The sequence below is a fragment of the Patagioenas fasciata genome, chromosome 12, assembly GCF_037038585.1.
Source record: "Patagioenas fasciata isolate bPatFas1 chromosome 12, bPatFas1.hap1, whole genome shotgun sequence".
NCBI classification, from domain to species: Eukaryota; Metazoa; Chordata; class Aves; order Columbiformes; family Columbidae; genus Patagioenas; species Patagioenas fasciata.
In genome coordinates this window covers 19,627,696-19,641,731 of record NC_092531.1, presented here as the reverse complement: position 1 = coordinate 19,641,731, position 14,036 = coordinate 19,627,696, and the positions used below count along the sequence as shown (strand labels likewise).

The window sequence follows — 14,036 nt, the reverse complement described above, 5'->3', positions numbered from 1 at the left end:
TAGGTAGAAGAGGACAGACATAGAAACCACCACATCGTAGGGAAGGTTAGGAAGTAGAAATGGGGCTGTGATGGGAAACGTGTGACTTCAGTCAGAGGGGCGGCTCCTGCTCCAACAGCCCCGTGTGCTGACCCACTGTGGGAGATGCTGCTTTTCCTCCTCCTGTCTCACCTGCCCAGCTCACCTTCGCTTGGCGCTTGTTGGCAGCTCTCTGAGATAAATTTCCTCAAGTCCACAGCCCCTGATGGGGCTGAGGATTTGGAGCAAAGTGAGTTGGTGTCCTTCAGCTGCCTGTGTTTTTTTTCTCAGCCCATGACTGTATTAATGCCCTATGGCTCTATCTAACCGTGTGATCTAAAAGTTAGAGGGAAACACTGGAAAACACCTAGCAAGTGGTATTAAAGCTAGCGGCAAGTTTAGCACATCGTTATCCCTAGCAGCAACCCCAGGACTGGGAAAAGGGATTTTGCTGTAGACCTCCTTCTCTGCTAAGCAGCAGCTTCGTGGTTGAGTTGGAAAGTATTTTCCTAATAACGGGGGTGACTAGCAATTGTGTAGAATTTCTTGAAACAGGAAGGATGTCTTAAGCTAATTCTAACTTGGCTAATTTCCCCTTGGGCCCTCAGTTCAGCGAAATGTTCAACCACAGGCGCTGTCCTAATTGCTTGAGAGCCTAATTCTTGTGCTCAGCAGTGTGTGCCATTGATCTTTGAGTATGGTCCGGCTCTGTACAGGCCCTGGACTATCCTTTGTGACAGTCCATGCCTTGGGTTCTTCCAAAATCTGCTTGATTTGTGAGATAAAGTGTAAAATAATATTGCTGCAACAGTAAATTTCGTTAGAGTCTCAAAAGATAACAAAAAGGGTATGGGGTGAGCCATTTGTTTTCTTGATGTTAGAACAAACAAAAAGTAAGAACACAATTAAATGAGGGTTTCTTAAGCTAGCCTAGAGGAGAATAATCATTTAATATTGTATTGTAAGATCTTAGATACCGGTTTTGCTGTTCAGCGGATGCTCTATCCCACATTGCCCTCTAGTGAGGACATTGCAGAACAAATAATCCTTCCAGCTTGCAGCTGCCAGGATGTGAAATGTGGTATTTTAATAATTGAGGCCATGACTTGTTTCTGAGGTGGTGGTTTGCCATGCGATGCAAATAGTGCGAGGAGGAGGAGCAGCGCCCACCTGTCGCAGGTGCCGGTGCCTCTGTACCTGCACCGACCACAGATTTCTTTGACGTTTGCTTTTTGTTTGAGCTGACTGCTTCTGCAAGCACCTCCTGGCTGCTGAGGGATCACGAGCCAAAGGTCCCTGCTCCTTCTGCTTTGCAAAAAAGGGGAAAATACCCCCTGGGTTTTTTTTGGTGAAGGTTGATCTTTTTTCATGTTCGTTGTCTAACGCTTTGCTCCATAAACTCTTCAGTTCTGTGGTTTTGCCTGTATACATGTGGTCTGACAAGCCTGCCTGTGGTTTGGAGATGATCACGGAACAAACTTCTGTCCCTTTTCAACCCAACACTGGTACATCAAAAGTGTTGCCTAAAGGGTTAGAGCTGGTCCTTGTCCTTCTGCCTGCTTAGCTGAGTGAGCGTGCGTCGGTGCCAAATAACAATTCTGGGTGTTCACAGTTCTCCAGAGCTGTTAAACCCTTTCAGAAAATCATCAACTATCAGTAATTTTTAAAAAACTGGAAAAGAGGAGGTGCTAAGGTCAGCCTGGTTTTTCCTTCTCCTTATTCCTTCCAGGGTGGGGAAGTAAGACCAGAGCCATGTCCAGAGTCCTGCTGAAATCCAGGGGCTCTTCATCCAAAATGTGGGCTCGGTTTGTCACAGCCCCAGGCACTGCTCCAACCGATACAAGGCCCAGTGCATCCTTACATGCTTGACCATAATTACGTAGAAATTCATAATGAATGTTCAGCCATCAAAGATCAACCTGGTCTTTGGTTGCCAGCTTGTTCATCAGAGTAATAGCCATGGCCCTTCCTCTGCTAGGCGCTGTTTAAACTGCTTGGCTGAAAACTTGTCAGATTGCAGATTTTAGGACAAACTGTTCGAAATTTCCTGCATGCAAACAGTCAAAGGACACAGCCTGATTGCGCGTGTGGCAGATCCGTGGGTGCAGACAGCACCCTGCCACCTGTGCGATGCTCCCAGGGGTCATGGGGCCCCCAGTAACGCCATGCTGATGACATTTGCGGAGCTGGGATGGGCTGAACTGTCTAGCCTGCTCCTCATGGCACTTGTGGGATGAACAACAAACACTAATGCCATCTAGTGACAAAAAAAAAAGAGGCAATGTGGAAATTTTAAAGAATGCCACTGGAAATTTAATAGCCCCAAGTAGGGCAGACCTTGGGGCTGGTAAGGAGAGCAATGGTAATGGGTGTGCTGGCAAAATAAATCCCTTTTCCCTGCTCTCCTGACCTGCTTCTTGCCTCATTTCACATCCCACTAAGTGCTTCCACCAGTAACCAGGGACTGGGATCTTCCACCTGAGGCTTTATAGATCCCCAGGGGAGCAAGACATTGGCTTCCTAAGCAGCTCTGTTGATTCAGGAGCACAAATTCCCCAACTTACTGCTGGATCATAGAGCACAAACCCAATGGACAAGGTGACTGGGGGAGAGGACATGGCTTGCTCCACCACTGGTGTGGACATCATGGGCCAAGACTCTGGGGACTAATTTAAGCTGGCAGCATGGACTGTGATGCGGTGCTGCTGCTACAGCTTTGAGCTTAGCTGAGATGGGGCAAGGGATCACAGCTTCTGCCACTGCCCTACAGCAGGGACTTGTTACTCAGGCTCATGCATCCTGATATTTTTTTTGAGTTCCCACCACTTTTGTTTCTGCTTCTTCCTTCTGTAGGTGGTAGCTGTGAAGGCATTAATGTAGTGGTTTCTGCACAAGTGCCTGGATGGAGATGCTGTTGCTTTGTACATAGGTATTAATCCAGCCAGGTTATGGTGCCACGAACCTGGAGGAATAGGTTTGCACTTTGCATTTTAAAAATGAAGGTGAAGTTATTTCTCACCACGCCAGCTTATTCTGCTTGGCTAAGCTGCCATTGGCAGGTGCGGTTTGCCTTGCGTAGGACTGGTGGTGTCCTGGGAACATTTTACAGCTCTGATCATTTCTCCAGCTCCTGAGAAATGCACAGAGAGAGGACTTGGGAATTAAAAGTTTCCAGTTAAGGAATTTGAGGGCTGAAATAACTGTGAAGTGCATTATGAATACACTGAGATGCCAAGCAGCAATCCCAGAGAGATTTGGAGCGAGATGTGGGATGTGCCCCACTGCCAAAGCAGCGTGAGCAAAGCACCCAGATGCGAATAAGCTCCTTCGTGGGATGTTTCTGAAGTGCAGCAACACCAAGACTGGTGCCAGCACAGGCTGGCATGTCTCTGGCTGAGGGTCCCGAAGAGCTGCCCCCCTCACTGGGCACACAGGTCTATCAGCAGCGCTCTGCGATGCTCAGGCTTGGCCCTGCGTCCTTCAGAAAGCCAATTACCAGGGTCATTGGGGACTTTTTGTTGTTTTTTCTATCCCAAATGTGGAGGTACCAAATATGTTCCCGTTGTCTAATTTACCATTGTCTTGTGTTATTGTTGCTACTTCTTTTTCTGGATTATCTTTGTGTCCCCCTGCCTTTCTGCCCTGGGTGATTGAAAGCTGGCAGTATGCCTGTAGCATTCCTGTTTCCAGGCCAAAATGGGAGTGAGAATAAATGCTGCTAAATATTATATTGAAACAAATAAGTAATTTACTCATAATAGCTTTTCGCCTGGCATTACACTAGCAATTTCATGCAGGTTTTGCAGGAGGAGCGAGCAGTTGTGAGAGGCTGGAAGAGCTGTATACCTTGGGGAATACTTGCTGTGTGGGTATGATGGGGAGAAGGGCTTCACAGATTTGGAAGAGTGCCCCTGCTTCTGTAAATGGACTTTATCCAGCAGTCTGTGACAACACTGCGTTACATAGATTTGCTGGCCCTAAATTCTCAAAATATCCCCATTTGGCTCGATGTGGTGAAGGTAAGGACTTCCCTGTGGAGAGAAGGCAGGTCTGCTTTACCTTGTAAGACATCTTTTAGACCAGCCAGCTAACCAAAACACAGTATCCATCCACACTGTCTTGTCAGCTCAGTAGAAATCCTTCATCATTATCACAGCTCCATCTATTCCTTTTCCTGAAGAGATGTGGAAAAGCAAAAAGCATTTAGGGGTCTCTGTTCACACACAGATCACACGCTTTTACCTGAAGCATTTGACACAGAGGCATATCCTTATCTATTTGGCATCAATAGCATCTTGCAGGAGACAAGCAGAACAACTTCCAATGAATAACCTGAGCCTACTACTAATTTTCTCTTTTCTCTTTCCTTATAGGGATCCTGTTTACGATGCTGGTATTTGGACCAGCCTGTGGATTTATCTTGGGCTCCTTCTGTACCAAAATCTATGTGGATGCTGTCTTCATTGACACAAGTGAGGAGAACTGGGTTTGGTTTCAAATCGAATATGCTAATGTTGTATCAGCAGGACAAAAATGTTGATGTTCACAAGCAGGAAACTGCTTCTCATTCCATCTTTGTGCCTCTTGCATGTATAGCTGTCACTTTTAGAGGGGTTTTATGACCGGGGTTTAAAAATTTTCAGCTCTTTCCCCATAGGTAGCAGATTCTGTGCTTGGGTTAAAGTAAACTGTTGGCAAATTGTCTTTTTGTTCATTAAGAAAAATATTTTATTGCTACCTGCACTATGTGCTCTTTGCCATTAGAGGGCAATGTGTCACAGGCTGTTCTCTGCTGCTCCCCAAGCCCTTTGGCTACAGACGGCAAACCTGATGCTTCATTCTTTTCCCTCGGTTGTTCAGATGCTTTTTCTACAGTTCCCAGCTCTGTCTGATCCCACAGGCTCTCATCCTGCCGCAGGCATGTTGGTCTCTTTGAGGGTGCGTTCCAGTTCTGTGATGTTGCAAATCCGTGTTCACAGGGTGCATTTGGATGGAGTTGAACCTGGCAGGACTCGGAACGGAATTGCGCAAATCTAGAGAAGTGTTACTGCCTTTTCTTGGTCTCGCATGCACAGGGCAGCTGAAGAAATCTCAATAATATTGAGCTAGCAGGAAAGTAGTATCTTATTTGATCACTGAGACTTTTAGCTGTGGCTTTGTCAGATACCGCATGACCCCTTTTCATTCCTTGGCTTTAGCAAGACTCACTTGGTCCTGTAGGCAGAGGAGCTTGTGAGAACCCTGTTATATATTTGACCTCTAAGTATTATTTACTCCAAAATATGAATGTGCAGAAGATCTTTTTCTCACAGTAGGTGAAGCTGTGGAGCCCCTTGAAATAGGGTGTTAGAAATCTACAAATTGATTCAGAAACAATTAGATGAGTTTATAGAAATAAAAATGATCATGATACCATATCTAGCTTAGGAAACCCCTGAGCCACAAATCGCAACAATAATATTAGGTGTATGTCGACTTTATTCTTGTGGACTTTCTGGGCATCTGCAGCTGGTTACCATCAGAGGCAAGATGCTGGCCTCGCTAAAAAGTTAATTTGATGTGATCTGACCATTTTTAGCATTAGACATTGCTCTGTATTTAAAGCTCAAAAAGCCCCAGAAAAAATATGGAGCCACAGAGGAGAACGATGAAGTGTTATCACTGAGAAGCCTGGAGGGCTGTGGCTCAGCAGGTCATAGGGACGGGATAACAATGTCCAGCTGGCTTCGGTCAGGGTCCATCACTGGCATGCCAAGGCTGGGCCACACATGGTCTCCATCTATTTTTGTATGGAAAAGAGTTTCCATGTTGCAGCTGGCTCTGCCTTGCAGTTCGGGGTGGCATGAGGAGACCAAGCTCCAGAGGGACCTGGACCTATTTTAGAAAGGGGATATGAATAAGACCTTGGTTCACGTGGCTTTTCATGTGGCTCTCTTCCCAAGAATCTGAAAAAAAAAATGCACTTCAGGCAAGAGGAAATAACAGCAGAAGAATGCAATCCCTCCAAAACACTATTTTTCAAACTTTATCTATATTTGAGAGCTATGTGTTATTTTCCCTAAGGAGAAAAGAGTTTCCCTCGTCTCTGCTTGAGAGACAACTTGATTGCCTCACTTGAGACAGATTTTTCAGAGTGGCGGTAACCAGACAGACATCGTGAACCGAGGAGCTCGTTATTGCAGCCCCGCGGAGCCGGGTCTCCCCCGGGACTCAGCTCCGGCACGGGGCACCCTCCACCGCTCGACGAGTGGCTGTGGCAGCGAGGCAGCTGTTAAAAACACAGTTGCTTCTCTCCTGCTGCTTATTTTTATCCTTCTTTTTCTTTATCTCTGCTGAGCGATGGCCTACAGGACACTCTTGCCTTTTACTTTGCTTTTCTTCATATTCTGATGATTTCTCTACCTTTCTGGGCCCATTTGATATAGTGAGTGGGTTTCTTTTCCAATATTTAGGACTGTTTCACCCTCCACACAGTCGCAGCTGCCCGTAAAGCCCAAATACCCATTTCTCCTTTGCTGGTAAGGACAGTGAATTCAAAGGAGGGAGAGCATTGACCTCCTGGGAAAAAAGTAACCAGGATGGAAATGCAGTGTCCTTGTCCTTGCTGCTTCTCCATGTAGACCTTTGTGCCAGCAGTTATGTCAGCTGTGTGTGCATGTTTGACATGCTGGGACAGCGATGTCCAAAACCTCAGTGCCAGCACAGGGGACACTGACTGGTACATGGCAGCTTCCTAGAGCTGGCAGAGCCAAAGACACTGGAGAGCAGCTCTGATTACAGGGTGTTGCAGAAACTGGATGTACCATCTAGACAGGCAAGGTGATGGGTTGCTTGTCGTAAGGACCTCTTGGATGTGGAGGTCATTACGTGCTGGTGGCTCACACAGTATGGGTGCGGGATGCATTATGTGTTCACATCTTATGTCTGGGAGCCCCTTTCCAGCCAACAAAGAAAGACTATCTTCCAGCCCATAGGACCTTTAGGATGAGAGGAAATGGCTTCAAGATGTGCTAGGGGAGATTTAGATTGGATATTGGGAAAAATTTTTTACAGAAAGGGTGGTCGGGCATTGGAACAGGCTGCCCAGGGCGATGGTGGAGTCACCCTCCCTGGGGGTGTTTAAAAGGCATTTAGATGAGGTTCTTAGGGACATGGTTTAGTGACAGTGTTAGGTTGACGGTTGGACTCCGATGATCATAGAATCGTTGTGGTTGGAAGAGACCTTCATCGAGTCCAACCATAAACTAAATCTGGCACTAAACCATGTCCCTAATAACTTGTCTAAACACCTTTTAAACACTTCCAGGGGTGGTGACTCCACCACTGCCCTGGGCAGCCTGTTCCAATGCCTGACAACCCTTTCTGTGAAGAATTTTTTCCTAATACCCAATCTAAACCTCCTCTGGCACAACTTGAGGCCATTTCCTATTGTCCTAGCACTTGCTACTTGGGAGAAGAGACCAACACCCTCCATGCTACAACCTCCTTTGAGGTAGTTGTAGACAGCGATAAGATCTCCCCTCAGCCTCCTTTTCTCCAGGCCAAACAGCCCCAGTTCCCTCAACCGCTCCTCATCACACTTGTCCTCCAGGGTCTCTTCCAACCAAAATGATTCTGTGATTAACACTGTTGTCTTCCCCTCCCAGCACTGACAGGTGTGTGTGCTCTTGCAGGTAAGCTGGACATCACCCCGGATGACCCCCGGTGGATTGGTGCGTGGTGGGGAGGCTTCCTGCTGTGTGGTGCCTTACTCTTCTTCTCGTCCCTGCCGATGTTCGGGTTCCCGCAGTCCTTGCCCCCGCGGCCGGAGCACGGCGGGGAGAGCGAGCAGGCCATGCTGCCCGAGAGGGACTACGAGAGACCCAAACCCAGCAACGGGGTCCTGCGGAACGCGATGGATGGGGAGAGCAGCACGAGCTGCTTCCAGCAGCTGCGAGGTGAGACGCTGGCTCTTGGCACGTTTTCCATGAGAGTCAGCAGCAGGTCAACAGCTGGTTGGATTTATAATTGCTCTCTGATTTGGGTTATCTGCCTTTACCCCCCCAAAAAAAATCCCCCAAAACTTAGTAACTTGACATTTCAGTCCCTAGTTTCTAATTATCTCTGGAATTGTCCTCATTTTAAAGAGAGACTTTGTTCCACTGGAAAGGTTTGGGGTTTATTTTTAACCACAAAGCTTCAGAAATGCACTATAGTCCTGCAGAGCTGATAAAAAAATGAAGGGGAACACAATCGCTGGAGCAATTTGTGAACTTCTCTCCAGTCTACTGACCTGCTCCCCTCTGCTTCCTGAAACAGAGAGCGAGCCGGCAAGGGTGGTTAAAAGAAACTGGGAGCTCCCGGCATCTGAGCTGCAGCTTAGTGCAATCCCAGGTACAAAGCAGTGAGCTCTGGGCACCACCGCAGCTTTCAAACTGGGATGGGGAAGGGATGGGTACCAGCCCAGAAGAGCAGCAAAGTGGCAGGGCAGAGCAAGGCTTGTAGCAAATTAGACTAGAAAACCCAAATCGTGTCCTGCAGTGGCTCTAATTAACGTCGGCAAAGGACCTAGATTTTAGGGGGAGAGATACCCTTTATATGGAAAATTCTTCTTATTCTTCGTAAGAGAGGGTGGTTCTGTAGCACTGGTGGTTGCATCTCACTCTGTGTCGCTGGTTATGTTTCTGTCTAATGCATTTAGAAAAATGAGGACAAAATCACTTACTCCCTGTGCTGTCACCTTAATTGGGAGTTGAATGAGGTGCAGGTAAGAAGGAAAAAGACTCTGAGGAGAAAAGTGTTTTCTTAAATATAAGAATGCCTTGAATAGTTGATGCGGTTGTTCATTAAGGAAAGGTCAAAGATGTGAAGTTTTGACTTGATGAGAAAATTCAAAAGAAAGGTAAACGGATGCATTGTTTGAAAATTTGTCAGTAAAATTAATTTCTTCATCCTTATTGCAAGGATTTTCGTGGGTTTGGGGAATGGGCTTTTTCCTGGTACGTCCATCTGGATAGTTCTGTGGCTTTTGTTGTGGACTGTTTCTGGCCGCTGAATTTTTGGAATGGGCACTGGAAATTTTTGCAGGTTTTCACATAGAGGAATTAAAGAATGCAGCGTGTCCCTGCTGCACGGAGGGGCAGCAGATTTGCCTGAGGATGACGCTGAACAAGCTGAGTTTCTTGCCCACAGAGAGGCTATGGGGAGGTTGCTAGAGCATCTATTGCTCGTTGAAGTAGAGAAATTAAACTGCCACGTCCATGTGCTTCAAAGTATCGATTGCATCAGGAGGCACCACGGTCTTCCACATTAGTCTTCTCATTGCAGGTAACCCCATTTCAGATCCGTCAGTATTCCAGAAGTCTCTTTGTAGATGGACTTTGAAATACAATTTACATCACGTCAAATGAGACAGGGAATGACCTTCTCAGTTATGCCTTTGAGGCTGTCACAGACAACACGGTATTGATAGTTGACACCTCCTTTCAAGTCCCTTGCCAGTATTGTCACAGTTGGAACATGGTCAAGAGTCCTGTTTGCTGAAATATCCGCCTGGAGATCTTCAGACATGCACAGCCAGGGAAGGCAAACACGTGCACTTATTCCCAGTGAGCTGTGTATGTACATTATTTTGCCACCAGCTGAAAAATATATATGCACTCCTATGTGCCAGCACCGTGTATCCTTAATCTGTGTTGATTGTATACAGTTTCCTTTGGGGGAAGTTAGACCTTTTAGCCTTTTTCCTAGGATGAAAAGAACTAGATCATTATATACAGAGTTTAAATATGTGCATGCATAGCCATGTCTTCTGTGTTTGGGGTTTGCCTGTATTTGTGAAGCTGAGCACCAGAAGGTGTACCTGTACATGGCGTTGTGGGCGGAAATGCTCATCGAGGTTTGTGTGGCCATAACTCTGACTCCTTTTTAGCAAACGTTGTCTCTGCAGCTCAGCCCTGGGCAGGTGTGTGCCAGGCACAAGTCCATCTCTGTGCAGAGGTGTGGGATTGTCCATCTCAGTGCACAGTATGAGGAGGAGAGAGTTGTTTTTCTGGGCTGATTGTGTGAGCACACTGTGTGTCAACAGTGCATCCTTAGAGGCTGAACAGAAGCTCCTTTTTGGCTGTTGAAGGGCTTTGATTGATTGATTGATTGATTGATTGATTTGATTTGATTTGAAGCCTGGCAGTGACTGCCGCGAGTTCGTGGGCATGTTGGGAGAGGAGAGCGGGGTGTTGTGAGCTGGAGACGTGCTCCCCGCTGGGTCGCGGCTGTCAGCTGCCGGTGTGGCACGGCTGGCACGTGGGAGGATGCTCGAGACACTACAAGATTTGCCTGAAAGACAGTGAGATGCAGGGCTGGATGAGATTCTTTGGCTTTCTCTGGCCTTAAGTGCACAGAAAATCTAAGACTAATGTAAAAGAACCTGCTCAAAGGTTTGGAAATTCTTTTACATCTCTACCAAGGTCTAAACAGGAAGGAGGGCCCAGCTTTCGGGGAAGCCACGGCATCTTTTTATGTGGGGTATTTTCATGCTGGGAAAAGAAGCATCCTTAAGAGGAGCTTCGAACTTGAAACGAAAGCCATGCCTTTGAACGGCACGAGGTGAAGAGGCGATCAAAGGCAGCAGAGGCGGCGGGCGGCTGCTGTGGCAGCTCAGGAACGGCCCTGGGAGGTGCTTACCGTTGCTAAACCAGCATATGAACACTGCACTGCTTTACTTGATTAGTATTTCAGTTCATCAATGCAAATCCATTTGGGAGCATAGGGAAGTGAAGGATTAATAGCAGGAAGAGGGTGGATGGGTAGATGCTGCCATTGCTGTTGGCTCTCGGCTGGCCGCCTGGCAGGGTTTGTTCCAGCCCTGCGCTGTCTGTATGGTCTGTGAAAGCACTTCAGGCGTGGGCTGTGACAGTCCTGGCTATCCTGGGGACACAGCTTTGCTTTCCTACCTCTGGTGTGCCTTGGGGACCTCTCTGATGTTTGAGGCCAGAGATGATGCTCGGCTGTGTCAGGTCACCTCTGCTCATGTCTGTCAAGCACCTGCCCTCTCCCTTGGTGTGTTAACACGCTGCCTCTAACTCATCACCTGCTGCAGGACGTGCTTGGAAATATTTTGTTAAAATATTTTTTCTTCTTTTTTTTCATACAGAAATGTCACTTCTACAGAATTGAGCGGTCAGTTCTGATGAAGTTTGGTTTCAAAATGCTTCCTTGGCTTTATCTTTACCTCCCTTGAAACATTCTGCTTTAAAGTCATTTTGGTTTTCAGTGGTTTAAACCAGAAATTCATTACATTCTGCCTGTCTGTCTAGCGAGAGAGATTAAAAACCTAAAAGGATTGAAATTGATATGGAATCCTTCATGTTTGGAGAGAGAAGCACATTCATAAAGAATAAAAAGAAACCTCACTGTGGAATTAAATGAATTTCAAAACTGCAAATTCCCTAGGTTTGGAAACATTTTGGTTTCTGTCCAGCTTCATTTCCAAGAGCGTAGGAGAGCTGGGATGTACATCTGACAGCTGTCTTGTCTTCTGTTTGGTTCCTCCCTGCTCTGTGTACCAATCTGCTGAATACTTAGAGAGGGAGCTGCTCAGAATCCTGGATTTCTCTCCCCAAAAGTGCTCTCTGGGAGGAGACATGTGGCGCTGCGCTAGAAGTGTCCAACTGTGCAAGGGTGTCCTGGGCCATGGAGAACCTGTTGTCCTCAATGGGATTTCATGGGATTGAGCGGCATTAATGGTTAACATGAGTAGTTTTAAAGTCATGGCTTTAATGAGTGATAGTGACAACCTTTAGAAGAAGGCTCCATCTGCACCTTCATTAATGTCCAGAGTGGTGAGTCTTTCCCAGATCCAGACAGGTATGAAGATCTTAATGCCTTTTTGGATTTGGGTCTTGGCTTCCAACCAGCATCCACGAGGCTTGCTGAGAAATCCTAATCTTAGGTAAGGAGATGGTGGGTGATCATAAAAGGCCCCACATCAGGTCCTGTTGGTCTGCAAGTTCCCTTCGGCATGGATTTCATGAGGGTGTGGACTTTATTGCCAGGTTTTTCTTGACTGTTTCAAAGCCAGCATCCTTGTTAACAGAAGCACTGATTTATTTAGAAAGGCCTCCAGCCTGCACAGTTCAGGGCAGAAACTGAGGTCAGGCAGAGTGCATGTGTCTCTGAAAAGATACTGTGCCTTGCTACAACCTCCGTGATGTGGGAGAGGGAGGTTTATGTCCCCTTCTGAAGGTGAGCAAAGGCAGTTGCTGTGGGCAGAGTGATAGACTAGAACTAGGACCTGCTTTCCATCCATTAGAATGTTGCTGTTTCTTCAAGCTTGTGTCTGTCAAGAATCCTCTTTGACGTAGAGATGTCATCCTTTTACTTCATATCCTTTGTGATACTAATTTTGCCAAGGCCGCATGGACTTTGGCATATTAAACTCACTTGAGATATCTTCAGCGCCTCCTGCCTTACTCCATCTTCTCTTTTAGAGGAGCTGCCTCTTCTAGGAGGTGTTTTCTTCTTGCTACATGCACTATTTTCTTCATCCCTTATTCTTCAAACCAGGTGTAGATTTTGCCTTTTGGTTTCTATTCAGATCTGAGGCTTGCTGCCTACATTGCTATTAGAAAATAGTATTTTGGCTCAGTGCTATATTTCACCTTTTCCTCACCACACTGTCCTAAGTGGACTGGGCTGTAAACCCCCCTCTAATTTATTACTTTGCTTTCTGTGTTCTTCATCTTTACTGCAAATTGAAAACATGTCTCTGTAGGGTGCTCCAACTGCAAAATCGGGCCTTGGTGATTGTAATGTTCCAAACAATTCATTTCAAGCACCAACGTGATGATTATAGTTTGTCGTTTCTGGAGAGTAGTTAAACCCATATAATGAGGTTGCCAATTATCCCCGCTACTCCCCGATGTTTAGTGACAAATCAAAGCTACTTGGTGTACATAACTATGTTTGCTTGTCAAGCCTGTGGAGTGTCACCTACAGCTGGCCCACAGGAGGAGATGCAGAGAATGCTTGATGCCTTGGCACAGGTGTGGCTTGGGGTGTTAAAAGGTGAGAAGTCGAGGGATCGGCAGGGGCATTGGAGAACTTGCGGACATCCCCACTGGGCCCCTTCCAACCTGTGAATGATCCTATGACCAGTGCTGCTCATGGATCATCTGACGAGTTGGATTTTAAGTACTTCGGCAGTGAAAAGAGGCTGAGGTTTCTTGTTCTTCTCAGTGTACCTTGCCATGGCAATGTGAACTGCTTTTCTGTCATCGTTTCTGTAGCATATTGGGTGGGTTGGGATAAGGATGTTAAATGAGCTGGTCCTTCTGAGCATGGGAGGATGAGTCTTACTGTGCCATGTCTGATACAGCTCATGGGTTCTCCAAGGAGATTTTTGAGACTTTCTTTGAATCCAAAGACTTTTCCTGTTTCCCATTTGGCAAATGGACTTCAACTTTATATTTATAGCTCCAGAGAGGCTGCTACAAAGAGCTCAGCTAACATTTAGGCCAGCCAGCAAGGTACAGGATGATGTTTATCATGACTTCTACTGGGACTGGCCCCAGTGAAGAAGCACCATGCTTCACTGTTGTGTTCCCCAGGGCTTTGCTGTCCCTCATCAGACATTCTCCATTCCTTCTTCATACCCAGCACCATATGCCAGACAACAGAAAGCACATCACTGTAGTCTACTGAGAGATTTTTAAACTTCACTGCTGACTTTTAATCTTGTTCCCAAAGGTATTTCACCCTAAGAACTGAGATGGATAAGGCAGAAGCAGGTGTCAAATGATTCATCTTAATGGGTGGCAGGAGCAAGATGAAAGTATGTTCATTTCTATGGGGAGCCTCCTGTCGTTTCCCTTAGAAAATGAATGAGAATGAGCTGGCCCTGGCTGAGGAGATGATGGAGGCTGCCAGGCGTTGCCTGTGTTGCCTCTGTGCTCTTCACACTGGATTTTGTGTTATACCCTCCAGTTGGTACAGAGCTCTTTTACAGTCGATGGTGGTCAAACATGCAGTGTAGGACAGGA

At 46.6% G+C, this 14,036-nt stretch overlaps 1 protein-coding gene across 1 annotated transcript in view; it reads left to right on the top strand.

The window, feature by feature from the left end:
* Positions 1–14,036, top strand: part of SLCO3A1 (solute carrier organic anion transporter family member 3A1) — a 139,598-nt gene that overhangs the window by 101,568 nt on the left and 23,994 nt on the right. The window contains exons 3-4 of the mRNA XM_065847879.2: positions 4,392–4,490; positions 7,692–7,955. Coding sequence (XP_065703951.1) covers positions 4,392–4,490; positions 7,692–7,955 — 363 coding nt within the window. The remainder of the gene's footprint in view (positions 1–4,391; positions 4,491–7,691; positions 7,956–14,036) is intronic.